We start from the raw sequence: 26,819 nt of genomic DNA, 5'->3' as shown, positions 1-26,819 counted from the left end.
AAGGTGTCTCTTGAACATGCGTTCCGGAGTCCAATAAATTCTGAAGAGGAGTTTGGTTTGTGATGCTCTTAGGCCCCAGTCCATGCTCACCATTCGCACATTACCACAGCATCTTAGCCAGCAACCCTGATCAAGCACTTCACCCAGTTCTTCAACCCAAATATTCACAACCACCGGATCTCCTTTACGACATGCTTTCGAATCTAAAGGTGGGGCAAATGCAGGAAGGAACCTGCAAAGTAGGCTCCAATGTGATGGCTGTCCATGGGCCAAGCTAGAATGGAGGGTGTTCGGCGGTAGAAGTAAGGGGGGAGGTTGGGGTAGAATTTAGTTAAGTTACTGTTAGGGGGGGATAGAAAATGTGGATAATTAATCTCTTAATATGTGTATACGAACATGAACTGTTTTCGTTCCATTTGTGCTCATTCACCAACAATGTTTATTTGAAAAAAAGTTGTCAGGGTAGTTGGGGGGAGGGTAAAAAGGTTGTATAAATGGGGGGTTTGGGAGGGGACCGCCTCCAAATAATTTGTTTTTTTTAAAAAAAGTGTTTTGTTATTCAGGTGTAGTTTAAAATGCATGTCGTTAATTAGGGTGTCCTTATAAAGACATGGGAGCGACTCTACCCGCCTACGCACCATCTCTTTCCCTCCTCTCCAACTCTGTATCCATCCTCACTGTTGCAAACCCATTGTACACACTCTCGCTTCCGTTCCTTCTGCCTACCCGCCACACTCATTTGGAACTCACGGCCCCTCATAATCAAAACCATCCCGCACGTAGACCTTACCAAAGCATGGTTTAAACTTCTCCTACTGGCCCAAGAAGGAGCACCCCATAACCATTCCCTCATTCTCATTTCTGCCTGTGCGGCATAATATTGTAATTTTGTATAATTGTACAGTACTCCTCTTTAGTTTACTGCCCTGGGTTAGTATTACATTTGTAAGTCACCTGTTTTATATTTTGTCCCTGGTCTTTGCCCAACTCTTGTCACACCCTTATAAAATGGTTCACTACTTTTTCTCATCTTTGTGGTAGTGTACAAGCACTGTGTGGGAATGCCTATGCCATCTGTAAATCTGCTACTATATAGCTCAGGGGCAATACTCTGGTTGTGTAAACAAGACTACTCTGAGCAGTATAGGTTTAGTACCCAGTACCGGTACTGCGGGTAGAGGCTGGGGGCGGCATGAAGCACAACATAAGAAACTATTATTATAAGTAATTTGTGATCGAAAAGGACATACATGTTCTTCAAATGAACACAAACAGTCTAAGCTCGTCAACCATACCAAAAATATGCTTATGACAATACATCAGAACTAAAGAACAAACCAGGAGCTTAAGCAAGAGGATGTGAAAAATCTGAATGGCAAGACACATGAAGTGAAAAGAAGGGTGCTGGTGACCCTCAAGCCCTAGGCTAAGAAAGAGGGAGTGAAAGGGTGAGTGAAACCAGAAGGGGGTGAAAAAACACAAATTCTGATTAAAGAAGACCCTCTCGTAATAGCAGTATAAAGACAAACAATTCTTCCATAACCCGAATGCTGGGACATTTCAGGCATTGCTGGAACCCAAGCCTGGAATTGGTTCAAACCTTTCACCATGCTTGTTATTTTGGGCCATTTTATGTTATACCTGTTAGTTCTCCTTAGGTCCAGATGTCAAACCTTGGTCTGGTTTATGAACCCTGTGACCAATGTAGCAATATGTATTTATACTCCCGATAAGTGATTAATTATAAATAAAAAGCTTTTTAAAATGTGTGTGTTCACACATGTGATAGTGTCAGGACTTATGAGGTGAAACCGGATCAGAGAGGGCTTTAACAAAGGAATTTGTGAGGAGTAAGGCCCATGTTGTAAAGCCCTGTTGCAATGCCCATGAACATCTAAGAGAAGTGATTTACAATGACATACAAAATGGCATTATGGGAGACATGGCATTATGGGGGACATAAACGGGAACGTGCAGAGTTAAGCCAGTCATGATGTCCCAAATACGCTATATTTCACGAGTTGTGTTGCGGACGATTTGGGAATGTTAACTAAACTAAACTTTTTTCAGTGAATATTCGATTGTGAAAAGGGACCTTGTGACTGGGCGTTCCTTTAATACTATCCCTACAATGACATGTACTGTACCCATGACCTCTCATGCGTTGAGGTCCTCAGATTGTTATTTTTCTGACCTGGCCTGCGTGGAGTGCATAGTGAAGTGTCAATGTGAAGAATTGTTTGAAAAAAACTTAAATAAACATGTTGTCTATGGTGCCCTTACTGCCAACGAGGGGAGGTTTGATAGGTGCATGTGAATCTAAGCAGAAACAAGCATCAGAAGACGATTACAGGTATGTAATGTTGGTCTTCTGAGGCTTGTGGATCTGCTTAGAATCAAATGCTTTGCAAAGACTAGCAAGCAGTACCAGAAGAAGGTGGTGGGATGATAGAAGGAACAGAGACAAACAAATGTTTTAGCACTGCTTGTCCCATCTGTGAGTCATTTCTGGCCTGTGTGTCAGCACAATGTTGTGTGAACGTGTGTACTGAACTCCATATGGCAGCCTTGCATATTGCTTCTAGTAGCACATTAGCAGTGGATGCTAAAGTAGCACCTGTACCACGCATGGAGCGTCCTTTAGGCGTAAATTATAGTGTTTTGTTTAACTGTGTGTAACAGTGCTGGATGCATCGTACAATCCATCTATAGATAGTTGCCTTTTAGGCACAATCCCCTTCTCTCCCGGCTGGTAAGGAAACAAAGAATTGTTCTGTCTTTCTGAGTGGTTTAGTTTTAATAGGGAAGTACATGACTACCCTTCGAAACCTCCATTGTGTGGAGTGCTCTCTGTTCTGTATTTTGTGGATTTTGAAAGAAAGCTGGCAGTTCAATTGACTAGTTTACATGACACTTGGAAATGTATTTGAGTGAGAATCGTGAGTGTGTTCTTAAGATCACCTTGCTTTTGTGTATTTTGACAAAGAGTTCTGTCACGGACAATGCCTGAAGCTCACTTACTCTCCAAATAGATGTAATAGTTTTGAGAAAAGCGACCTTGTAAGTGAGATATTTGAGGTTTGCTTTATGCATTGGCTCAAAAGGGGTGCCCATGAGCTTGATTAGGACAGTATTTAAATGCCAAACCAGGGGTGGGTTTCCAATCAGAGTATAATGTTGCTTGACTCCTTCCATGAAGGCTTTGATGACAGAGTCTCCACCAAGAGACTTTACTCTATGAAGTGGTAGAAGCAGATAGATGGACTTTTAATTAATTAAAAACAAGACCAGAGTTTAATAAGTGTAATAAGTAGTGCATTATATGCGATAAACAGTAAAATAGGATTGAAATGTGATTGTTTACACCATAGTACAAACCTTTTCCTTTTCTTAAAATAGCAGTGCATAGTGTTGGGTTTACAGACTTCTTTTAGAATTTACCCGCATCATACAGGCACATTAAGGTGACCAAACGCTATGACTTCAGGAGCCAAGTATGGTAAACCCCTGATTCTGTTTCAACACATTGTAAGGACGTGTTAGTTCCATTGGTGGGCAAATGGACATTTTGAGGTGGTGGGAAAACCACGTCTGACGAGCCCCACATTGCAGCTATTAGGATCAGTGTTAACTTCTCCAGGTGCATCTTGTGGATTACTCTGTTTAATAGTGGGGTTGGAGGAAAAGCGCAAGCAAATATCCCTGATCAACTGATCCACAGTGCATTCCCCTTGGATTCCTTCTGTTTGAATCTGGAGATGTAATTTAGGCATTTTGCGTCTGGTTGCCCTCAGCATGTAAAAATGTTGCTCAGAATGTCTGAATATAACATCCACTTGTGTTCGGTGGGCTGATATGTGATTCTGCTTAGCATGTCTGCTAGACAGTTGTGTTCCCCTGGAACATGTTGGGATTGGAGATGTATTCCTCTTTTGAGGCTCCTGGGCCAGATCTTCTGTGCTAGTGTGGACAGATTGAGGCAGTGAGTGCTGCCTTGTTTGTTGATGTAAAACATGTCTGTTGTACTGTCTGTAATGATTAGCATATTCTTCCTTATTAACTGATGCCGGAAAGCTTGTAGCGCCTCTAAGAATAGCAACTCTAGAGTGTTGATATGTTTCATGGCAAGTTTGCGTGACTACATCCCCTGCATTGTTTGAGCAGACAATGGGCTCCCTAACCTGAGAGTGATGCGTCTGTTGTAAGGTGTGCTGATGGATTAACAAAAACATCTCCCTGTAACAAGTTTTCTTTTATCCACTATTGAAGAGCCAGCACCAGTGTTTACATAAAAACCACGAGATCATCCCAACTGCCTTCTGCCTGTGACCATTGTTGCATTAACCAGTCTTGCATCGGACGCATATATAGCCTTGCACCTACCACGAGGAAGATTGAGAAATTACCTACCAGTAATGTTGTCTCTATGGATTCTTCTCCTGCAAATTCCTCATGATAAAGAAATCCTTCCAGCTTCAGCTGCTCAGAAACATTTCCAACAGGGGGAGTAATACGAATTAACATGGACCGTCGAATCCTCTCGATTTGACTGTGCCACTCGTCTACGGACGTGATGTCGGCCGTATATATATTACATCACTATGCCCCCATACATCGGTTCCTCGCCTTTTTTCCCCTGAGCTTAGCAGCCGGGGAGGATTTGGTTTGAAGACAATCAACAATTTCTTTGTTTTTGTGAGGAACAGAACCATACCGGAAGCAACTGGCTGAAGGTACTTATACAATGAGGCATCAAACTGTGCCCAGCACCTAATTGCCATATCCTCATCTCATTAGAACAGGATAAGATCTAGACAGCAGAACACTTTCATAGCAGGGCCGGATGGGAGGATGATGAGGCATCTGCGAGAGAAGAATCCATAGAAAGAACATTACTGGTAAGTAATTTCTTCTTCAATGGATTGCATTCTGCCGCATATTCCTCATCAGAGAGTCTCCCAAAGCAGTACAGAGTGCAGAGGCGGGATGAAAGCCCTCAGACCAGGAAGCTCTGCAACACCATTCTGCCGAATGGAGCATCTGAACCACGTGCCACATCTAAGCATTAATGATTGGTGAACGTGTGGAGCGACGACCACGTCGCTGATCAACATATTTCCTTAACCGGCACACTGCTATGCAATGCGGATTATGCCACCACACCCCTGGTGTAATGTATTATATTGTGGGACATTTACTAAGCGCAACGTCTGCCCGAAGGCATGTTGGTGCTTCTTGCAGGACAGAGAACAGTTTTAAAAAAGAAGGGTTTTCAGGGCTTTGCGAAAGGCTCGATGGGCAGCTGTGACTCTAAGGGAGAATAACGGGAGGAAGTTCCAAAGACCCGCCACAACCACTGAGAAAGAACACCCAATTCGACTATATTTGACCAAGGGAAGAGTGAGAAGACAGCCATCAGTGGAGCGCAGAGCCTGGCCTGGGACATATGGTTGGAATTTAGCCAAAAGATATTCAGCTCCTACAGGGGCACAAAGGTGTGCAGGAATGTAGGAAAACACCTGATGAAAACGTTTCAGCTGAAAGTAGCCCTGCTGACAAACTGTACTCACCTGGAGCTCCATGGAAAAAGACATGGTAAATTTCACCCCTATGAAGAGAGGGTCCCAGGAATGACCCTCCTCACCCCCATGAACAGGACGGCCTGAAGAGTTAAGGATGACCGAAGTCACTCATTCTATGGACAACCCCCAAGTGCACCACTGACTGGCACGTTTGCAGAGAGGTATTCCCTCAGGCATCCATTCCAACCTTATCCAGTGCATGTCCTCAAGGATACAGGTGACGCGACAGTGATCGTGGGTTCAAACACCATAATGGACTGCATCGATTAAGTACCGAGAAGCCACTGTGCTGATGTCAGTAAAGACACCACGATGTAGCAGCGTTATCCACGAAGAACACTTGCAACCATGCACAGTTTACCCCAACACTCACTCTCATACACAAAGAACATACTTACACAGTTCTGTAGATAGAGGACAGATACATATACATACTGTCAAAGCTTTTATTATTTTTCTCATTAGACAAATGCAGTAACGCTAAACGCAAGGCAACAAGGGATCCTGAGCAAGCTTGCAGATGCTTATGGCAACTAACCCTAGGGGATTACAGGAATATATGTGGAGCCTGACAGGACCACGTACGACTAATCTATAGGAAACACAGCACAGTAGAAGCATAGAGAAATCGCATTATAAGTGTAAGGGAAATTACAAAGGGCCTCAAGCCACAGGAGACCAGACAAGGGAAGCAGGCTCAGGCTGCACAAGGTGGGAAGTCGGAGATAAGCAAGCACATTCCAAGCTACGGACGACACGGGGCTAGCTGCAGGAAAATAGAATAAATCCTCATAAAAGCAGACACAAAGGGCTCAAATTTATGGTCCACAACCATGTGATGCGGCTGAACCAGACAACGGGCATTCACCCGTGGTGGGAAGACGAGCCGTTCTTAGCAACCCAGACGAGAAGTGAACCAAGTGTTACGTGGCGCGCACTCTCATAGGCAAAGGTGGTTTACTAGCAGATACATTTGGGGCACATAGTCACATCACATCACATCACCTTAAAGGCCTGGGGAGACCAGTTGCAACCAATTAGGAGACAGACACCCGGGGGTGGACAGCAAAAGCTCAAGGGCCAATGGTAAGTCTGCAACAATGTAATAGATAGTCTCATGGGGAAGAGGTAGACTAGCCACCTGACAAGAGAATGCCAATCGGCTAAGACACCTACAGGTGATCTATTGGTCATACTACTCCAAGCACCCAACTAGAAACAGGGATAGGATTTTGTGGGCGGGCCCAGGTGATGACACCATGTGGCATCAAAACTGTGAAACACGCTTTGCGAAAATTAAAGTACTGGAGAATCGCGATTGTCCTCTATGGTCTCTGTCAGTTTGTAGTAATAAAACAACAGTTCTAACTTGCCGTTGGCCGAGTCCTCCGTTTATTCTGGGGAAAGCGTTAATGGGCCCTTGGGAATCGGACGAATCCCCAGAGCTCTGGCATACCTGTTTTTCTCACCAACACCTAGATCTTTAACAATCAAAACCGGTGAGGGGAAGGGGCCCAAGGAAGCAGGCCAGAAGTCAGCCATCCAGAAAGAAGGTGGCAGGGGAGGGCCCACCACCAACACCTGTCTTTTCGCCATTCAACTTGAGCCAGTTGTTGCGCATCCATTTCCCCACTGCTTCCAGACAAGCACAAAACCTGGTCGCCGATTCAGGAATGGAGAGGTCAAGGCGTACCAGGATTTGCGTGTCGTCAGCATAGAAATAGCAAAGGAAGCCGTGGGAGAAGATAAGTTTGGTCAGAGGTTGAACACAGGTGTTAAATAAGACCGGGGAGATGGCGGGGATACCACAAGTGAGGTCGCTGTTAGGGAGAGGAAAGGGGGAAGGGAGAGAGTTTGGCAGTGGTCTGAGAGAAAAGAAGAGAACTAAGCTAGGACGGTACCTGAGAGGCTGGCCCCCGTCAGGCGATCAAGCAGGACTGCATGATCAATGGTATCGAAGGCGGCTGAACGGTCAAGCAAACGCAGGGCACTAATGCCGCCCTTGTCATGAGTCAGAGCTAGATCGTCCATGACTGAGAACAGAACACTCTTGGTTCCACGCACTGGACAGAAATCAGACTGTGGAGAGTGAAAGAAGGAGGATTCCTCATGAAAGGTAGTGAGCAGAGGGTAGACAATGGGATTTAAGAAACTTCATGGGAAAAGGAAGGAGAGAAATCGGACGGAAGTTATCAGGGACTAACGGGTCAAGAGAGGAAGTTTTCAGCAGCGGGATAACTGTTGCAAGTTTAAGGGAAGCAGGGATCACCCCAGAGGAGAATGAGATGTTGACCGCTTCCGTCAACAAATGGATACAGTGAGGCAGAATGTCCTTAATTATACTAAGAAGGAAAGGATCATGAGGAGAAGAGGATTTGAGTTTGGTAACGGCAGCAGCAATATCAGAAGCAGAGAAAGTGGGAAATACAGACCAAGAGGAGGTGGGTAAGGGCTCAACAGCAGGCAGAGGACAAGCAGGAAAAATAGTATGAGTGGAGGCAACGTTAGACTGGATAATCCTGACTTTAGCCATGAAGAATTGCGACAGAGAATCACAGAGAGCCTGCGAAGAAGGGACTGGGTCCGGTGAAAAGTGGTGGAAAGGCTACAAACAATTTTAAACAACTCTTTGGGATGATTAACAGATGTCTCAATGAGAGAGGCATAGTGAGTTTGTTTGGCACTAATAATAGCTTGATGGTGCTGCAAGACAACCTGGGATAGCGCAAGTTTAGCTGTTGGGCAATAGGGAAGCCTCCATTTACGCTCTAGCTGTCTGCGCTTGGAGTGCCTGAAGCTGATCAGGGAACCACCATTGAGAAGGATGTGCAGACAGCCTGGACCTCTTGAGAGGAGTTAGGCAGTCAGCTACCACTACCAAGGTTTCAGATAGTGACTTCAGATCCACAGTGAAGGGCCCAGAATGTCTGGCACAGATCTGGGCAACAATGTCGGCTTGTGGAATTGAGTGCCAGCCATGCCGAAAAACTGTGTTGGCCTGGGGAGTAGGCCTCGAGACCGAAGTCATTTAAGAGATTGTAATAATGAGCACAATGTGCCACCAGCGAGCGGGCGTTAAAAAGTAAACAATTAAGTGAAGCAAGGGGAGGAGAGAGGAAGTGGAGTACTTTACCTTGCAATGTGCAGCCCTGGTGCAGCACAGTGGTAGGGGGTGCCAACTCAAGTAACTGATTGCGATAGTAAGTTACTGCATTACCGTACGCTTGAAGTACCCAAGGAACGGTGCCTCCTGTGCGGCCGTGCAACGGACGGTACAGGCGGGCTTAACTTTGGCACGAGCCCGCTGCGCCTCCTAGATGCAGAGTAACTATATTTACACATGTTATCGCAGAGGCCAATCCCCCAAGGCTCAGGATAGCAGGCACTAAGGAAAGACTGCTGCCCAGTGCATGCGTGGAAGAAAGAAAAGAAAGACAGTCCACCTGAATTAACCCCGGGGCAATGCGAAGGCCAGGCAACCTTCCGCCGCAATCACGGCTTACAAGGAAAACCACAATAAATAAAATGAAGTACAGAGCGAGAAGAATACAAATAATGAAATCAGTAATGCTGGGAGTGATGAAATGAGCGCCCAGTCAAACGCTGCGACCTGGGAATCCAGGACCGTAAAAGGAAATGAAAAGTAAAAGCAAATTAAGAATAAGTAAAACAGCTACGGACTAGCTGTAAAGAATATGAGCACAACAGTGCACAGAGCACAAAATGCAGAGACGTACTAACACCGTACCTGCAATGTACTCTAATGCCTAGTAATGATCTTTACCTGCTCTCTGAAAACACTCTATGATGCAATTATCCAGTGAGAGAGTGTCAGTTTGGACACAGCCAGAAACTTCCTGGACAGAGAGAAAACCAGAAAGAGTTGGTCATCACTCCTAAATTCCACTGTTCTAGCCACGTAAAACATGGAGCGCTGTTTAAGGGTCAAAACTGTGTAGCATCTCCTCATCCTTAAGGGATGCAGAGGAGGATTAATAAACTGGCAAATCATTGCTCTGGGACACGGGGACACATGAAATTCAGGAACCACTTTTGGCAGAAATTTAGGATGTACCTTGAGCGAACCCTTCTCCTTGAAAACCGTAGAAAAGGTAGCTTGCAAGATGGAGCCTGAAGCTCACTTACACATCTTGTTGACTTGATTGCCACCAGAGAAGCCGTTTTCATGGTAAGCAGCCTGATAGGGCATGAATGAATGCATGGGCTCAAATGGAGCCACCATCAAAAATGGTAAAACAAGGGGCCAGAGTGTGATTGGTGCCTTATATCCCTATAGGTGTTAATGACATTAACATCTCGCAAGTGAGGATTAATGATCCTGAATAAAGTGGACAGAGTAGAAGGTAAATTATGATTTGAAGATCAGGAGAATTCATGAGTAGTATTGTGGGTACATGCAAAACAAATACTGAAACAGTAATGTTTTTTCTGTAGACTCAAGACATATGGGAGTCAATTAATGTTGGAAGAGAATATATGTGTTTGTCCTGATGAAGGCCATCACACATGGGGCAACTAGTCTGTTAGCTCAATAGGGGCCGGAACACAGCATTTTAAAGTTCTTAGATAGAAACGCATGGTTCCATTTTGCTATGAATTAGTAAAAAACGATATGCTGCATGGATTAAGGCATAAGATGTGAATAAAAATGTAATCCTGCTTACATGTATATCATTGGTTGTCATTTCCATGTCACTATGTTTAGAAAAAGATTAAAGAAGATTTGTAAAGAAAGAAATTATGAATACATTCTTTTTGGAAACAAGAAAGGTGTGGACCCTCATGACTATTAAAGAATAAAGTCAATAAAAATAGAGAAACGGTCATCTAGACACCATTGGTGATTAAGGGCTAGTTCCAAGTGAAACAGATAAATGATCACTTAGGACCTCTTTCAATAAATTAGTAATTTGACGGCGGAGATCAGTTACGATTGCACTGGAACGTAATCGGCTCTGCACCACCAGATTGTGTTCATTTGCACAGCTGGGTGCAAGGCGGGATACACGTGTGTATGCCATCTTTTGCCCTGCATCTTTGCACTCTGCCGTGCAAAGTGAGTAAACGCTGCAAGGCATGCTTGCATGCCAAGCAGCGATTACTTTTCATTGTGAGCGATGCTTGCCATGCTTCAGTTCCCAATGACAACTAACCCCTCCAGGGTTTCATTTGAATTGGGGACACTGCTTACCATGTGCAATGCCATATTACTCGAAGCAACATGTTTTAAAATTTGTATTTAGAAGAACAAGTTACTTACCAACTGGTAACTTTCTTTCGACTAGATGTTCCTCCAATGTATTCCACATCTTTAACATGCAATATTCACAGCTGTGTACTTCACAAACTTTTTCGGCAGAGAGCGTCCTGCGTTGAGTCGATGTCCCTCGAAGGCCTCTGTCGAGGGAGACGTCACCGGATGTTATAAATAGGACGCACGGCACTGTAGCCTCAGTTCATGTTTTTTCCTCCATCACGTGCGAGATGCACATATCCAATGCCTGCTTGACTGCACATAGCCTTGAGGGAACGTAAGCTGCAATAGCATAGGAAATTCTCCAGAGGAGCAGGCTGGGAGGGCGATGTGGAATACAATGGCGAAACATCCAGTCGAAAGAACATTACCAGTTGGTAGTAACTTGTTCTTCGAATGGATTGTGTCCTCCAACGTATTCCACATCTTTGACAGACTCCCAAAGCAGTACCAGAAAATGGAGGAGGGAAAAGGAGGGAAAAGAATTTAGCATACCCAATCAGATGGCAGAATAAAGAACCGTCTTACCAAAGGTCATATCTTGACCACGGAGCATATCCAGGGAGTAATGTTTGACACAGGTGTGCATTGAAGCCCATGTGGCTGCGTCCCAAATACTCCCAATAGGAACTCCCCGCTGCAGGGCTGTGGAAGTAGCCACGCCCCTAGTGGAATGATCATGCAACCCTTCATGAGGATCCTTGCCCGCCAATCGGTAACATTCCGTAATGGTGAGGGTAATCCACCTGTACAAGGTCTTTTTGGTAACAGCCTGGCCCAATCGGTGTCCAGCATACCCCACAAAGAGTTGATCGTCCACTCTGACCCTGGACATCCTAGAAATATAAAAGTTCAGAGCTCTCCTAAGGTTCAACCTATGGAGTCGCTCCTCTTCCTTACCAGGATGAGGAGGAGGATAGAAAGACGGAAGAACCACTTTCTGGCTTCAATGAAATTCAGATACTACCTTTGGTAGAAAGGAAGGATGTACCCTCAGTACAACCATATCCTTGTGCAACACAGTAAAGGGCGGCTTAGATGTAAGGGCCTGCAATTCACTCACTCTGCGAGCGGAAGTAACCGCAACCAAGAAAACCGCCTTGCAAGACAACTGTCTCAAAGGACAAGAGTGCAAAGGTTCAAATGGAGCACCCATCAGGAATTTCAAGACCAAATGCAAATCCCAAACCGGCACGTTGAACGGGGACAGCGGGAACACATTAGTGAGTCCTTTAAGAAAATGGGAAATCAGAGGAATCTTAAAATGAGAACATTCTTCAGACATGCGCTTGAAGATAGACAGCGCAGCCAGGTAACCCTTAATGGTACCTACTTGAAGGCCCCTGTGGGCCAAAGAAAGCAAGAAAGAAGGAAGCATGGGAATGGCACACTGAAAAGAAGCAACATTTTGTCCTCTGCACCAGTCACAAAACGTACGCCAATGGCAATGGTTCAGGTATTTTGTTGCTGGCCGCCTGGCCGAAAGCAACACCTCCATTGCGTCATCCGGGAGGTCCAAATCCTCTGGATGGAGAACCGACCCCCATCTCCAGCCACCCCCCCACTCACACGCGCAAGAAAGAGAGAGAGAGAGAGAGAGAGAGTGAGAGAGAGGGTAGATCCTCTTGGTAGGGAAGACGGCGTGGAGGGCAGATGGACATTTCTAGAAGGTCCGGGTACCATGCTCTCCTGGCCCAATCCGGAGAAATGAGGATCATGTGGGATCCGAAACTCCGCAACCTCCTTAACACTTGAGGAATGACGGGGACCAGCGGAAACGCGTACAGAAGTGGGAATGACCAATCCATGACGAAGGCGTCGCCTAAGGCTCCGCTCGGAGGAAATTCCCTGGAGCAGAATCTCTCGCATTTCCGGTTGGCACTGGTCGCAAAGAGATTCACTTGTGGGGTTCCCCAAAGGGGGAAGATCTCCAAAAGGACTTCCTGAGCCAACTCCCATTCGTGAGAGACTGTGCTCTGCCTGCTCAGAGCGTCTGCCGCTGCATTCTCCTCTCCGGCCAGATGAACTGCAGAGAGTGATATTCCCTACTGGATTGCCCAGAACCAGAGCTGCATCGCCTCTCTGCACAACGGGAGTGACCCTAACCCCCTTTTTTGTTGAGGTAATGCATATCTACTGTATTGTCGGTCGTGATCAGGACACTCTTCCCCCGCACAGACGGCAGAAAGCCTTCAGGACCAGCCTGATGGCCCTCAGCTCTAACAGGTTTATGTGGAGTTTGGACTCTGACGGAGACCAACGGCCGCTGGTGGTCAAATCTTGGGCATGAGCTCCTCATCCTGTGAGGAAAGTGTCTGTTACAACTGTCACCACCGGCCATGGTTGCCAAAACAGCTTCCCCTTCATCAGGTTCCCCCTCGTTGGTCCACCAAAGCAGATCCTATGAGACCGAGAGTGGAATCTGAACGGGATCCGACATCTTGCCCAAGAATTGTGACCACTGCATCTTGAAGACCCATTACAGGGATCTCATCCTCAGTCTGTCCTCTGGCACCAGAAAAATGCAGGATGCAGGATACCATGAGGCCGAGCAAACCTTAAGAATTCGAAAGCCGGGAGACACTTGCCAATTTTGAAACTTGTCCACCATCTGCACAATGTGATGAGCCCTCACCTTGGGAGGTAAGCACTTCCCCAAGGATGTGTCCAACAGAGCCCTGATGTACTGGAGCTGTTGGGAAGGTGTCAGATGCGACTTCTTGAAATTGAGGGAGAAGCCCAGCTTGTGGAGGAAGTGGCAGGTGAGACCGAGATGATCCATCGCTTGCTTGGGCGAATGCGCACGGGTCAGCCAGTTGTCCAGGTAGGGGTAGACTTCAATCCCCATTGCCTGAAATATGCTGCCACCACCACCATAAGCTTGGCAAAGAGGCAGCTGCCCGAGCGGCCGTGGCACCCCTATTTCACCGACCACCACAGGTACTTTTACGCTGACCCCTTTGACTGGCCGCTCCTCTCATTCTACCAAAGGAGGAGTAGTAATGAAAATAACCTCCCCTCCACTGCTGTCCCCTAGGACGAAAAGGCAGAGGTTGACGCACAGCAGCGCTCAAAGATTTCGCCACAGCTTTTGAGGGTCTGCAATCTCTCAAGGCTCTCGTCAGCCTTGCTGCCAAACAAATGCGCGCCATCAAAGGGCATGTTCAAAAGATGGGCTTTCACATACGGAGCAAAACCAGAATTCTGCAACCACGCAAATCTGCTCACAGCCATGGACCGGCTAACACTGTTGGCCTTTTCCAAACCCGACTGAAAGGATTCACACATGGCATCCTTGCCATCCTGCACGAGAGCAAGGAACCCATCCCTTTCTTTCCCTTCGGGAATATGCTCAGCCGCTAGAGAAAAACAATTCCACAGAGTGTGTGAAATCTTGCTAAGACACAGGTTGAGTTGCCAGACTTCAACGCCATACTCCCCACAGAAAACACCTTACATGCCCAACCGCCGAAGCGTTTGTCGTCCCTATCAGGAGGAATGGTAGGGTACACCGCCTGCCTCGAGGTGGCCGTAACCGCCTGAACCACCAAACTCTCGGGAGTGGGGTGAGAGGAAAGGTAGCTGGGGTCGCTACCGGAAGGGCAGTATTTTTTAGTTAACGATTTCTTAACTGCCGAAAGGGATTCCGGTGTCTCCCAAGCAGCAGCCACCCTTTTCTGCAGCGTCAAATGAAAAGGTAACACTGGGTCAGAGGATGGACCTTGGTCCAAAATATTTGTTAAGTCATCCTGAACAAAAGCTTCAGGTGGACTGCACCAGCCAAGATACTCCATGACCCTAGCCATCAGTCTCCTTTAGGACGACTCAGCATGGGCCCAGGCTCAGGCCTGCCAAATTCCACCTCAGGAGAAGTGTCCAAGCCACTAGCATCATAAAGAGATTGCCTCAACTCTTCCAATTGACTGTCTCCAGAAAAGACAGGAGCCACATCAGGCTCAAGAGGGTCAAAATCTAAGTCTGACCTCTCCTCCTCCTCATAGATGTCATCCAGAGGGATGTAAAAGGCCTCCCTCGGGACAGAAGAGGGTCAGGAGTCCTTAACAGGCCTCACAGACTTGGAAGTAGCCTTCCTTGGAGGATCCACAGTAGCAGGGATCTTCATCAGTAAATTATGGCCGAAAAGCCACGACGGAGTCGAGGGCGCCGAAGGCTTCAGCGTCAAGAGCGCTGACAGCTTCAGCGTCGATAACGGCAGCGAGGGCTGGTGCGAAGGCAAAGCTTCGACGTCCATATCCGACGAACACGGCACCGACAGAGTCGATGTCAACCTCAAGCTCTTGCCAGGTTTCTGTGGTCTCGCTGGGGACGAGGACTGAGATCTGGAAGCACGTCTCTTGCGACCATCCTGAGCCTTGTCTGAATGGGACCTTGAAGGTTCCCGATGAGTCGCGCCGAGGACCCGAGCCCGAAGGCATGCGAGCAACGGATCGAGACCGTTCCTTGCCGGCTACTTCCGAAAGCGCGGACGGAACTGTGCCCTGGGATTGGAAAATCGCCAGCATCTGCTCCCTGAAGGCAGCCCATTCCTCCGGAGTTGAGGACTTAGTAGGACATGCCACTTTCCTCGTGGCACCATCCTCCGAGGAGGACGGAGAAGGCGACCAGTGACGGCGCTTCCTGGAATGCCTAAACGAGGACGACGAATGGCGGGAACCACTCCGGGACAGAGATCCCGGGGGCTCCTTCTGAAGCGGAGAGTCTCCCCTCGAATCGTCGGTGGACATCCCCTTAGATGTTTTACGGGACTTACTGGTTTTAGAACCCCTACCTACCTGAAGCTTCCCCTTACGCTCCCGCAAGGCCTTAGCAGTCAGCAACTGGCATTTGGAACAGTCATCGGTGTCATGACTTTTGCCCAGGCACCACAAACAAACGCGATGAGGGTCGGTTATCGACATCTTAGACTTGCAGTCCCGGCAAGTCTTGAAGCCAGACAGCAGAGTCGGAGGGGTCGAAGAAGAAGACATTCACGAGAAATACACGAGGCGCGCCGAGTCTCCGAAGCAAACACGTTTGTGGAAAAAACAGAACTGAGGCTATGGGCACCGTGCGTCCCATTTATAACATCCGGTGAACGGAGGCCTTCAAGGGACATCGACCCAACGCCATCGATGCAGGACACCCTCTGCCGAAAAAGTTTTCCAAGTACACAACTGTGGACACTTCATGTCAAAGATGTGGAATATGTTGGAAGACTCAATCCATACAAATTAATATTATAAAAATAATTAGCCATATCACTTGAGACTGCGAAAATAATATCATCCTTGCTGGATTTTGAAAAAACATCTAGCAGGTGGGGTTTCGCCGATTGACAGGACAACATGGATTGCTCACACATTTTGTCCCACCGATATTCTAAAAGGGGAATAAACAAATCTGACTTGACCAGACAATTATTTTTGCTTTACAGATGATTGAGTGGCAGTTTTTCAAATCTGTAATAAGGCAGAGTACAAACAAAAACCACTCTCTTGACTGGTTTACTTTTTACAATGGGGTCATTAATGGCAGATCATTGTTAAAGCTGATCAACATATTTACCTTAAAGAAACTTTCCACATACTGCAATAAGTACACACCACAATCACTGCTGTTATCTTGTTTAGGGACCCTGGGAGAGTAATCTCTCATACTTGATCTGCTGAATTCTCTAGATGATTTTCTTTTAACTTTCCACTCTACTTCTAGGTACCTAAAAGAACACAAACTTCTTACTGGCAGGAAAATTAATTAAATAACAGAATTTCAATTTACAACTCATCCAACATTAAACAAAAAAAGTGAAGAATTGGAGCATTAACATTATAGAGCATGTTCCGTATGCTGGATTTTTAAACAGGCAAGAAAATCCCTTCCATGTCAATTTCAAGAGCAAACTAATGGATTGCAAATAGCACAATGGAGGGTGGAAAAGAAGAATATGTTACTTACCTGTAAGTGGAGATTTTAAGAATTATTCCTTCCATTCTTGGTACTGCAAACAAGGATGCAGCAAAGCAAATTTCTATTTCTCAACAATGCCTGGCCTAAGTGGGCATGTTCTCGTAGGAATGTGTCAAAGTTCCTGAAAATGTACACATTACTTCCGGTTGCTGCTTTGCAGTTTTCCCGGGAACAGGCGTTGCCAAACAAGGTACAAGGTGCAGCCTTGCTTCTTGTTGAACATCCAGGAAATGATCAATTTGTCTCATCGTAACAGAACTTTACAATATCAAGAATCTGTAAAGCTATTCCATGCCCTGAAATAGCCTCTAGTCTATTCTTATCCAAATAAGCTACCAACAATTGATGAGTTTGCAGACGCGTCTATTTATTCAAAGCTCTTTTTGCATCCAGTGTATGAAGTGCCTGCGGAACTGGACTCTCTGGATTTTAACAAATTAAGAGCAGAAAATATCTAGTTCAAACAAAAACTTGACACTGCATTTGGTGCAAACTGATGAGAAGTTCTCGAAAAAACTACAGCTTCTCTGAAATATTTCAGAATTAGTCTTTGGGTTGATAATTTGAATCTTGGACACTCTTTTTGCTAGGATTCTAGCTAAAATAAAGAGTTTCCAGGCTGAAACTTCAAGTCACAAGACTGCATTGGTTCAAACAGGTACCCCATCAACTTGGATTAACACATTGATTTCAAACGCATGAGCAGAGCTGCAAATTGATGGAAACTTGTTGAAACAACTTCTTTGAGGTTTACAGGTTCAGTAGTGAAAGAATCCCCATTTGCAACCAGGTTTCATTTTATTATATAAAGAGCAAAGTTCGCTCAATACGGGTACCTTACTGCTGGAATGGGGTACAAGAGAACAGTACAGTACAGTACAGTTACAAGAACACAAAAAACAAGAGATCCAAGCAAAACAAGAACATTCATGTTGGAGAGCATATAAACACCAATTGGGCTAGAAACTGGAGGAAAACAGAAGAGTAAAGTTCCAAGTGGGAAAAGCTGGATAGTACAAACCAAGATCTGAAAAGTTAAAGGGGCCCACAGCAACAATCTTAATAGTTGTCCTATTCCAGGTTGAGGCCATCTCGCTCTCGGTCAAAGAGCGCAGGGAGACAAAGGTTCCAAGTGTGAACTTTATGAGGGAGCAGTCCGGGAGCCACTGGAGTCACTCGCTAGCAAAGGCGATGACAGCAATGAAATAAGAATCTACTAGTGGTTATGGATCGGACATCAAGCTGGATGAGACAACCTGGACAGGCTAACTACCCAAGCCACACACTCACATTATGCTGACAGAGAAGCCAAGGACATAAGTCTCTAAAAAACACTCAGGTTGAGCCAGAAGAGAGCAGATCCAGCCAATCCAGTAGGCAATCCAAAATGTTCCCAGTGACCAGATGCAGACTGCACCATGCCACTCTAGCTAGCAACTCCCTTTCCCATGCTGACCTCGACACAGAACAGCGGTATCGCAACTGCCCCAATTGACACTGGTATCTCCCCTACCAGAGCACCACCACTCCTCTCACCACAATCGCTCACAGCCACACATGTCCGCAGCTCCCCTTCTGGTTCTGAAGAGGCACGGAATGTGAATTGCATGCCAAAACGTTGCGAAATAACTGAGCATCAGTTCACATTCTATACCGATAACAAATGCACGCTTACTGATGAATGCTACAAAACAAACCATCCCGCATTCCTGACAATATTTTAAGCAGAAGACACAATCTATGTTATTCTGCAGCAGCACACCAGCTGCAGAACCTTTTATATTTCTTGGAAAGTTGCTCTTGAAGATGCTCCTCTTTCAAGCACTATAATCTCCATGGAATCCAGGCAAATATTTGTATATCCGAACACAAAGATCTCAGACTCACATTGCCAGATTGAGCAATGCTGGGACATAATTGAGTACTTTGCCCAGCTGGCTATATAGCAGGTTGTGAAGATGAGGCAACGGAATGTAATGTTCCATTGACAGTTGGAACAACTCTGTGTATTGTGGGGACCTGGCTGCCATCAGTGTCGCCAGCTTTGCCTCTGCTAAATTCAATCCTCATCTTGTTGACCATTATCGGAATTGGAAATATTGGCAAAAAAGCAAAGCGATATTGACCTGTTGCTTGTATAAAAAGACTTTCCTTTGCAGACTCTGAATGGTGGGAACACAGAGCCGAAGTTTTAGCATTTTTTGTTTTCAGCCAGGGCAAACCAATCTATGTCTGTTTGTCACTGCCCGAAAAGACAAACTGTAACTGAAGAGAAACTAGCTACCATTCATGACAATGTGTTAATTCTATGCAAGATGAGTGGCTGATACTGAACTTGATGTTTGGGTGATGTGGTACGTCAGTAGCAAGAGTAGGACACAAAGCTGGCATTTTGGCTATCCACTGATTTAAAACCACAAAACACCTACCTTTCCCTAGCTCGAAAGGGGAATCCCTACCTAAAGTAAAGATAACTGGGTGCTAGTGGTCAGGATGAATGTCCAACCAAAATACCAGTACTATGTCCCAAAAATCTTCTTCGGTCTCTGCCACTGAATCAAAGAAATAATTAAAAAAAGAAAGGTTGGGAGAATGACTCCCTCGTACTGAAATAGTGCACCACAATAATGTGAGAAATAGCTCAAGTTCAAATGAAGGACCAGGGGAATGACTCCCTTGTCCGGCTTTATCAAGTTTCATCTGCGAGGACAGTCTCTAATGCACTGTTGATAATTCAACAAACACTCTTCTGGTCTCGAACCTCCTTTCAGGCTTGACTCATCTGTTGCTTTACGGTCTGATTTACTAACCAGAAGAAAGACTCCCTTCTCCTTGGTCAATGTAGGCGTTGTTCAAGATCAAGCAATACTTTTCAAGACCCTTTGTAGCCCCTTCAAAACTCATTTTATTGTTAACTTAAACTCCTCCTTTTCCTGGTTTCTCCCCCACTAAGGCAACTTACTTCAACTTTTTTGAACTTCAATTTATCTCTCAAACAAACACAGATTCACAGGGACACTAGGATTAGAACAAGTAGTCCTAATGTAATCTTCTACCTTCTGAATATTACTGGTAATTCTTAAACTGGGAGGCCAATCCGAATGCTTCGTAGATCTTTCTCTCTTATATCACACTCCTAGTGTATTTGACATTTAAGTTTCTATTATCACAGTCTCTCTGAAGAGGGAGATCCCTCACATCGCATCTCACACTGGTTTTACATTCACCACACTCTCTGAGAGAAGAGAGATCTTTCTTATTCGTATTCACACTTGTTGCACTTTGTTGGTAATCACATGACCAGGGATGAGGGAATTACTCCTGAGGCTTCCAGTATTTCTGTATTTATCACTGAAATGAGGGAGATTACTCGCCGAACACTCTCCCTTTTCCGTAGTTTCAACTTGACTACTGGGACGAAGAAGATCGCTTTGAATGCTGCTCTTGGTTGGCCCCCACTCCCTTACTGGGTATTGTAAGGAACTCATGGTGGCAACAGTAAAGACAGACACAAGTGATCACAGTTGATGGGTGTTTATTAAACTATAAACCTATAAACGCAGGATGGAAAAACGCCTAATCTAAACCCACATCAAATGAAAAATAAGGCAGTCCTTGTGGCACTGTGTCAAAATAAAAGGGCCTATACTAAGAAAAACCTATTGCCAATTCCTTACAACTAATTACAAAAAGTGTGGGATAGGGGTTCAATAAAGAAAGAAGTGTTCCCAAATAATAAGTTAGAATGTGATTGCCAAGGGTCTCCCTTCCCCATGTTTTCAGCACAGGACAAGGTGGTACCTTGGCGCACAGCACACACTCGAGCTTTCTCCGCACGAGGTAACGGTTCCGTTTCAGCTATCAGGTTCTTCGATGGATAAGTCTCTTTTCAATACAAAGTCTCTTGTCTTCGAGGGCCTGATGTATTCAACAACAAACAAACAAAAAGTTCCTTTCTCAATGGACTGAGTGAGGACTTTTCACCCCTGGATCTCCCTCGACCGTACTCTGACCCACTTGACAAGGGGGACTATTCACTTCACCTGGTCTTCCAGTGCTTTCATGAGTCTTAGTCTCTTTTTAAAACATTTTGTCAGGCTTTGCCTCCAATTGTCTGCTTCCCTCTGCCAGGTTCCCTCTGGCAACTTTTACACAAACAGCTCACCATGGGACTTTTGATTTCGCCCCCTGTCCCGTTAGCATTCCTTCGGTGGGTTCACTCTTACCAACTTGTAACAAACAGTTCATGGTCTAGTTTTCACCATGCAGGATTCCTTTCCCTTACTTTCACAATCATCAGTACAGAGGACTTTACAAGACCCCTGTATTACCACTTTGACCTCTCATGGCCTCTTCCCAAGGCCTTCAGGAACGGTAGTCTGTTATTTTCGGGTAATCGGCCAGTGTTTCCTGCACGAGTACCCACGTGGTGCCGATCGCCTCTGTTACAAGTTTTCCCTCCTCTTTTCTCATTAGTGCCTTTTAAAGTTCAAATCAGCTCTTGCTATTTTCACAGTTCGGTTTCTTATTGACTCTCCCCTCGAATCACTGGCTGTGATGAACTGCTTGGCTTTCTTCTCCTTCGAGTCAAGGTTGGCACCACCGAGACAAGCGTCTCTCCCCGGCTTGGTTATCAGCGGGGGAGGGTCTTGTGTACCGTAGACATCTTCTGCAACACATGCTGGCATTTGTTCACGGTCTTATGTTTCCGATTGTGGAGGTTTCATGGGCCTGGATTGGAAAGGGTAAGGTCACATCTCTCCTTGTCACCCTCTCGGTATTCGCCGTCTTTCGCCTTGAACTGCCATGCTGAGTTAGCCCTCACGCCATGTGGTCTGCCGTTCTCATCCTGTGCTCTCGTTCTCCACCTTTTATCCCTTTTATACCTGTGGGGAAGGGAGAGGGTCATCAGGTGTGTGTGTGTGGTTCTAGTCAATTGCCCGACTTTGCCTGACCCTTGTTATTGGGACATGTCAGGTAAATGGCTCTGGTCTTAGTGCATTGTTTTTCGTGTTGTACAAAAGTGTTCATGTTGAAAAAGGAGGGGGCAGTATTTTGGAATATCCTACGTGGTAGGATGGGGAAAAGTTGTTGAAAGAAGGGGGATACCGCGTCTCACCCATCAGTGTCCCACTCCCCAAGGTCGTCCCATCCAGATGATCCTCCCTCACCGGTCCACCTCCAGAAACTGAATCCAATAGCGATGGCCGTGTCCTGGCCACCTGCATGATAGATCCCCCGGGACTAGCTAAGGAGACACCTTCAGGTTTCTCACAATATCCAGGGTTCCCAGTTACCTGTATTTGTAGCGGACTCGTCACTGGTTCTTCCAGGGGCAGTGGATCACCGTGCCAGCCTCTGTGACTACTTGCCATGCTCTCTAGCGTCACGCAGCAACACCGCTGGCCCCTCTGCAGCTCAAAGGTACTAACACCGTTCTTGGACCAGCCGGTCCACCTCCACAAGGTCACGCCACCGTTTTCCAACCTCAGTCTTCCTAGTAAGCCCTTGCTCAGTCGGGCTGCAGCCGACGCCCTCTGTTTACCACTGGTGTCCTCAGCGGTTCTGGTCAGTTTGCCCAGCTTTCCATCCTCCCGCCCATTTTCGAATCGCCCAGGCTCTCCAGGCTTCACACCTCATGCTTCTCTCTTCAGGTAGCCCTTCATCTCTTTTTATACAAATGGACTATGTCGTCCACAGCGTAAGATAACAGTCCTTCCCCAGTTTGGTTGAGCCCACCTTCATCCTTCATAGTGGCCAACTTGTCTCAGTACTTAGTGGATGAACATTCAGGATGCTTTCTTGAGTGTTCTTCCTCGTCTCAATAGTTTCAGGAAAGACTTGTAAATGTTCTGGACTTTTATTGATTTTACTATGCTCCACCTCTGGGTAAATATTGGTTCGAGAATTACAATACATAACAGTAGTGCTTTCATATGGACTAATAATGCTTAGAGGTGTTAAAGTCGCTGGGATGAGCGGGTAAGGAGGTTCCTGAACGGAAAGGGGTGGGGAGTCTCTCCCTGTGAGGTCTGCCTGCTTTTTACCACACCTGGGGGGATTACTGAGTAGCAGCCTCACCTCACTAGGCCCATACGCAAGGGCTCCCTTCCACGGAGAAGTGACATGATCCCGTGAATCATCACAGTTCCCAGTGGCAATGATAAGAGTGGCTTCTCATGATAACTGCAAAATCTGAGTTCCCAGTTTGCAGATGTAATACATTTTTGTATTGTCTGTTTGTGTGCTCACCACTCAGCTAACACTAAAAAGCTCCAGAGGACTTTCTACCAAAGCACGCGTCTGCCCCACGGGCCAAGTCAAACTGTAATGCTTGGCAAACATGTGCAGAGAAGACCACTTTGCTGCACGAGAAATGTCTCCAACCGGCACTCCCCTCTGAACAGCCGAGGAGGCTGCAACCCCTCTGGTAGTATGGGCCCTAAGTCCTGTTGGTACCTTCATACCCCTTGTCTGGTAACAGTCAGAAACACACAGCACTATCCAGCGAGAGATAGTTTGTTTGTAACTGCTTGCCCCAACTTGGATTGTGAAAAAGCAATAAACTACTTGTCATCCTTCCTGAAGGAGCATGTTCTGGCCAGGTAACATCATCAACATCAAGGCTTTTATTCAACTATTGTCATTTGCCAAAATACATACAAAAAATGATCATAAAACACATATAGTCGCAAACAATACATTTAACAATCCTGGAATGACATTAAAATAATATACAAAACAGAATGAGTCAACATTAAGACAAAAGACACCTACATCTGTATGTACAGTAAAAATTAGCCCCAAGGACAACATGCGAACTGTGCTGGTAGTGCAAAATATGCAAAGATGTAAACATTCTGATCTGTGCAAACTATGCAATGTGACAGAGCGCATAATCACGCAATACTTGTTTTACATATGTTGGCATGTCAATTAATTATTTGATTCCCTATCCACAGACCTCATTAGCCTAGATCTCTCGAGACACGCTTGGTGGATATAACTCGCTACACAATATACTATGTTTTAATCGCTTTTCTGCCTTACCAGCGATAAGGCTTGATTAACAGAATGTACAATGTAGGCGCTGCAAATCGGTTTAAAAAACCTAGAATGGAGAGTTTGATACCCCTCACAAGAAATGGCGTGTTCTTTTTTTTTGATTGGCCACACACTAGGCACAAGCCGTTTCCGTCCTCTGTCCAGGCACAGGTATAATTTACTGTATTCAGTATTTTTAATCTCATGTTTAAATACAGACATCATGCCAAAGGTGGACACACAACATCCAAATGTTTTTAAAATCCAGTTAGATAAAACCTATATGTAGGATATTGCAGGCGTCAATACGTCTGAATTCTGCCAGTTTGGGGGTCATTGTCTTAACCACTTCCACACTGCCTTTTGTAATCTTAAAGAGGTCATCGCATGGCTCGCTTCGGTTTAGACATTTTTTAACATGTGTGAAGCATGGGAGGGATTTTCCACCCTCCAAGGATATGACATGCTTACTGTGTTACAATAATTCACAAGCCCCGGGACTGACCATACTCTCAGCCAATATAATACGGGAGAGGAGGGGGCCCACATTTATTTATTTATTTTGTACATCAATAAGAGCGCACTATGGGCCTCCAGCTCAGCTACAGATAAAGCGAGGGGCTAGGACATGGAGAAGGCATTCCTAGCAGACGCTTTTAAAAGGCTCTTTCCGCCAATCCCAGGTTCTTAGCATATACCCATATTTCTGCCCCATAAAGGGCAGCTGACTCTGCCTGTGCTGTATACATCTCAACAGCAGGGGTTATGGCACCTCTTCCATAGGTATTAAAGAACCTCAATATTGCCTCACCATATTATTCAAGTACTGAACGAGACTTAAGCATCTGGGTGGACCACTCTCCATAGTCATTAAATCAGACACCCACATAGTCATAATGTGAGACTTTGTCCAGAGCTAGGCCATTAACATTCAATGTGAACTTTTTATGATTTCTAAATTTAGGTCAAAAGACCAGGGTTTTTTTTTTTCCTGCATTGACCTCAAATTGAAGTTCAGGGCATTTGTCCATAAACGCGCACACAGTTGCTTTTCAATGCCTTTTTTTGACGTGGCCAAGAGCATCGTCGGCGAATAGCAATGCAGGGAATGATTCGGTCCCCAACTTTAACTTTGGCTGGTCCAGACAATTCATCCTCAGTTCACTGATCATATTGTAAATTAAAAACAATAGACATAACCATCTTGGGATCCGATCTGTGGAGCTTCTCCTCATCCTTTGAAGGATGCAGTGGAGGGTAAAATGCTGGAAAGTCTGTGCTCTAGCCCAGATGAAATTCTGACACCACTTTTGGCAAAAACTAACGTAGGGTACACCTTGAAGGAGGACCTTTTCTTTAAAAAGCATCAGTAAAGGGGCTTAACTAGAGAGTACCTGCATCTCGCCGACACTTCTAGCAAATGTGGTTGCCACCAAAAATGCAGTCTTCAACGTGACAAGTATGATGGCAGCTGAATGCAAAGGGTCAAATGGAGCGGCCATCAGAAAGGCGAGAACCAAATTCAGATACCAATCAGAAACCACAAAAAGCAAGGGAGGAAAAGAGTTAACAAGGCCATTCAAAACCTGCGCTACCACAGGGGATGGTAAAGAAGGAGGCTGTCTCTGGTGTCCTTTTAAACAAGGAAAGAGCCGCCAGATGCCCCTTCACAGTGCCCACTTGCAGGCCCAATTTGGCTAAAGCCAACAAAAGCTCCATCACTGAGGAGCTAGGACACAACATGGGGTCCACCCCTTTCACAGAGTCACAATCTTCCTACATCCATACACATAGAGAGATCTACTGGACACTCTACGTGTAGCCAACAGCACCTCTAGCACAAACAATGGCAAAGTCCCAGTCCTCGTATCGCCACCTTTCAAGAGCCAATCATGGCAGCTCCCGAATGTGACAAGAGGTCTGCCCACCGAGGAAGCCAGAGTGGTGGGCCTATGGCCAGTTCGAAGAGATCCGGGTAACACGTCCTCCACGCCCAGTCCAGAGCAATCAGGATCAGGTGAGCCTTGAACCTCTGCAACCTCCTGAGAACCCAAGGAATGCCTGGTATCGAGAATGCATAATGGAGGTCAAAGACCCACACCACTGGAAATGCATCCCCAATTTCCCTGTGGGGGAAATTCCCTCGAGCAGAACTGCTTGCACTTCGTGTTGCCCATCGTCGCAAACCGATTCACTGCCAGGGTGCCCTATCTGGCAAAGATCATCGAAGCGATCTCACAGCATAGCTCTCACTCTGCCAAACCGTTCTCCACCCCCGCTCGAACTGAAGAGACTGTGGTGCTGTTCTCCAGCATCCAGAACCATAGCTGCAAGGTCCCCATGCACATGGATAGTAATCTCACACCTCTCTGCTTGTTGAGGTAGTGCAAGGTTATCGTGGTGTCAGTTAACACCAAAATATATTTTGCAGATTCATATTAACTGTGGTCAGTCATGCTTTTGCCCGCTTTGACTCCGCAGATCGGATCCAAGCATTATTATTTTCTAACACGGTCTGCCTACAACGTTACTTGCGGGTATATCCGTTGCTATTTTGGTAGTCAGTTGTTTGCACCACTTTGTTCCTACCTACATTTGGTGTTCACTTTGTTTGGAGGTTCAGCATTTGTGATTGGTTATATATAACACTGCACCTGGTGGTTTTAGCACCTGGAACTAGTAACTAGTTTAACTGTGTTTAATCTAGGTATAGGTCTTTTCCTCGAGTCTCCTTGCGCACCCTCACTTTTTTACTCTCCATCATTCCTTTAACTCTGGCATCTTTGGAAATATTGTATTGGTTTATGCATGGATGGTGCACGATGATGCTGGCTGAGGCCCTGGTATTCATTTTGGTTCAATTTATTGCATGAAACTTAATTAACTGCTTCCAGTATTGTGTCTCTAATATTCATAAGTTTTTAGAATGATGCCAAAGGAGACTAATTATG

The 26,819-nt window shown here is 45.7% G+C and overlaps 1 protein-coding gene across 9 annotated transcripts in view; it reads right to left on the bottom strand.

The window, feature by feature from the left end:
* The window catches only part of SENP7 (SUMO specific peptidase 7), a 1,759,378-nt gene that overhangs the window by 63,754 nt on the left and 1,668,805 nt on the right, over window positions 1-26,819 (bottom strand). For 8 of the 9 annotated variants that reach the window (XM_069637251.1, XM_069637256.1, XM_069637257.1 and 5 more), the window contains one exon: window positions 16,423-16,573. The exons of the other annotated variant lie outside the window; for it this stretch is intronic. In XM_069637251.1, coding sequence (XP_069493352.1) covers window positions 16,423-16,573 — 151 coding nt within the window. The remainder of the gene's footprint in view (window positions 1-16,422; window positions 16,574-26,819) is intronic. 9 annotated transcript variants of the gene reach the window in all.

Source organism: Ambystoma mexicanum, chromosome 7p (assembly GCF_040938575.1).
Source record: "Ambystoma mexicanum isolate Mex_15411 chromosome 7p, UKY_AmexF1_1, whole genome shotgun sequence".
In the NCBI taxonomy this organism is placed as follows: Eukaryota; Metazoa; Chordata; class Amphibia; order Caudata; family Ambystomatidae; genus Ambystoma; species Ambystoma mexicanum.
The sequence above is the reverse complement of the archived record's forward strand: the minus strand, read 5'-3'. Positions and strand labels throughout refer to the sequence as shown.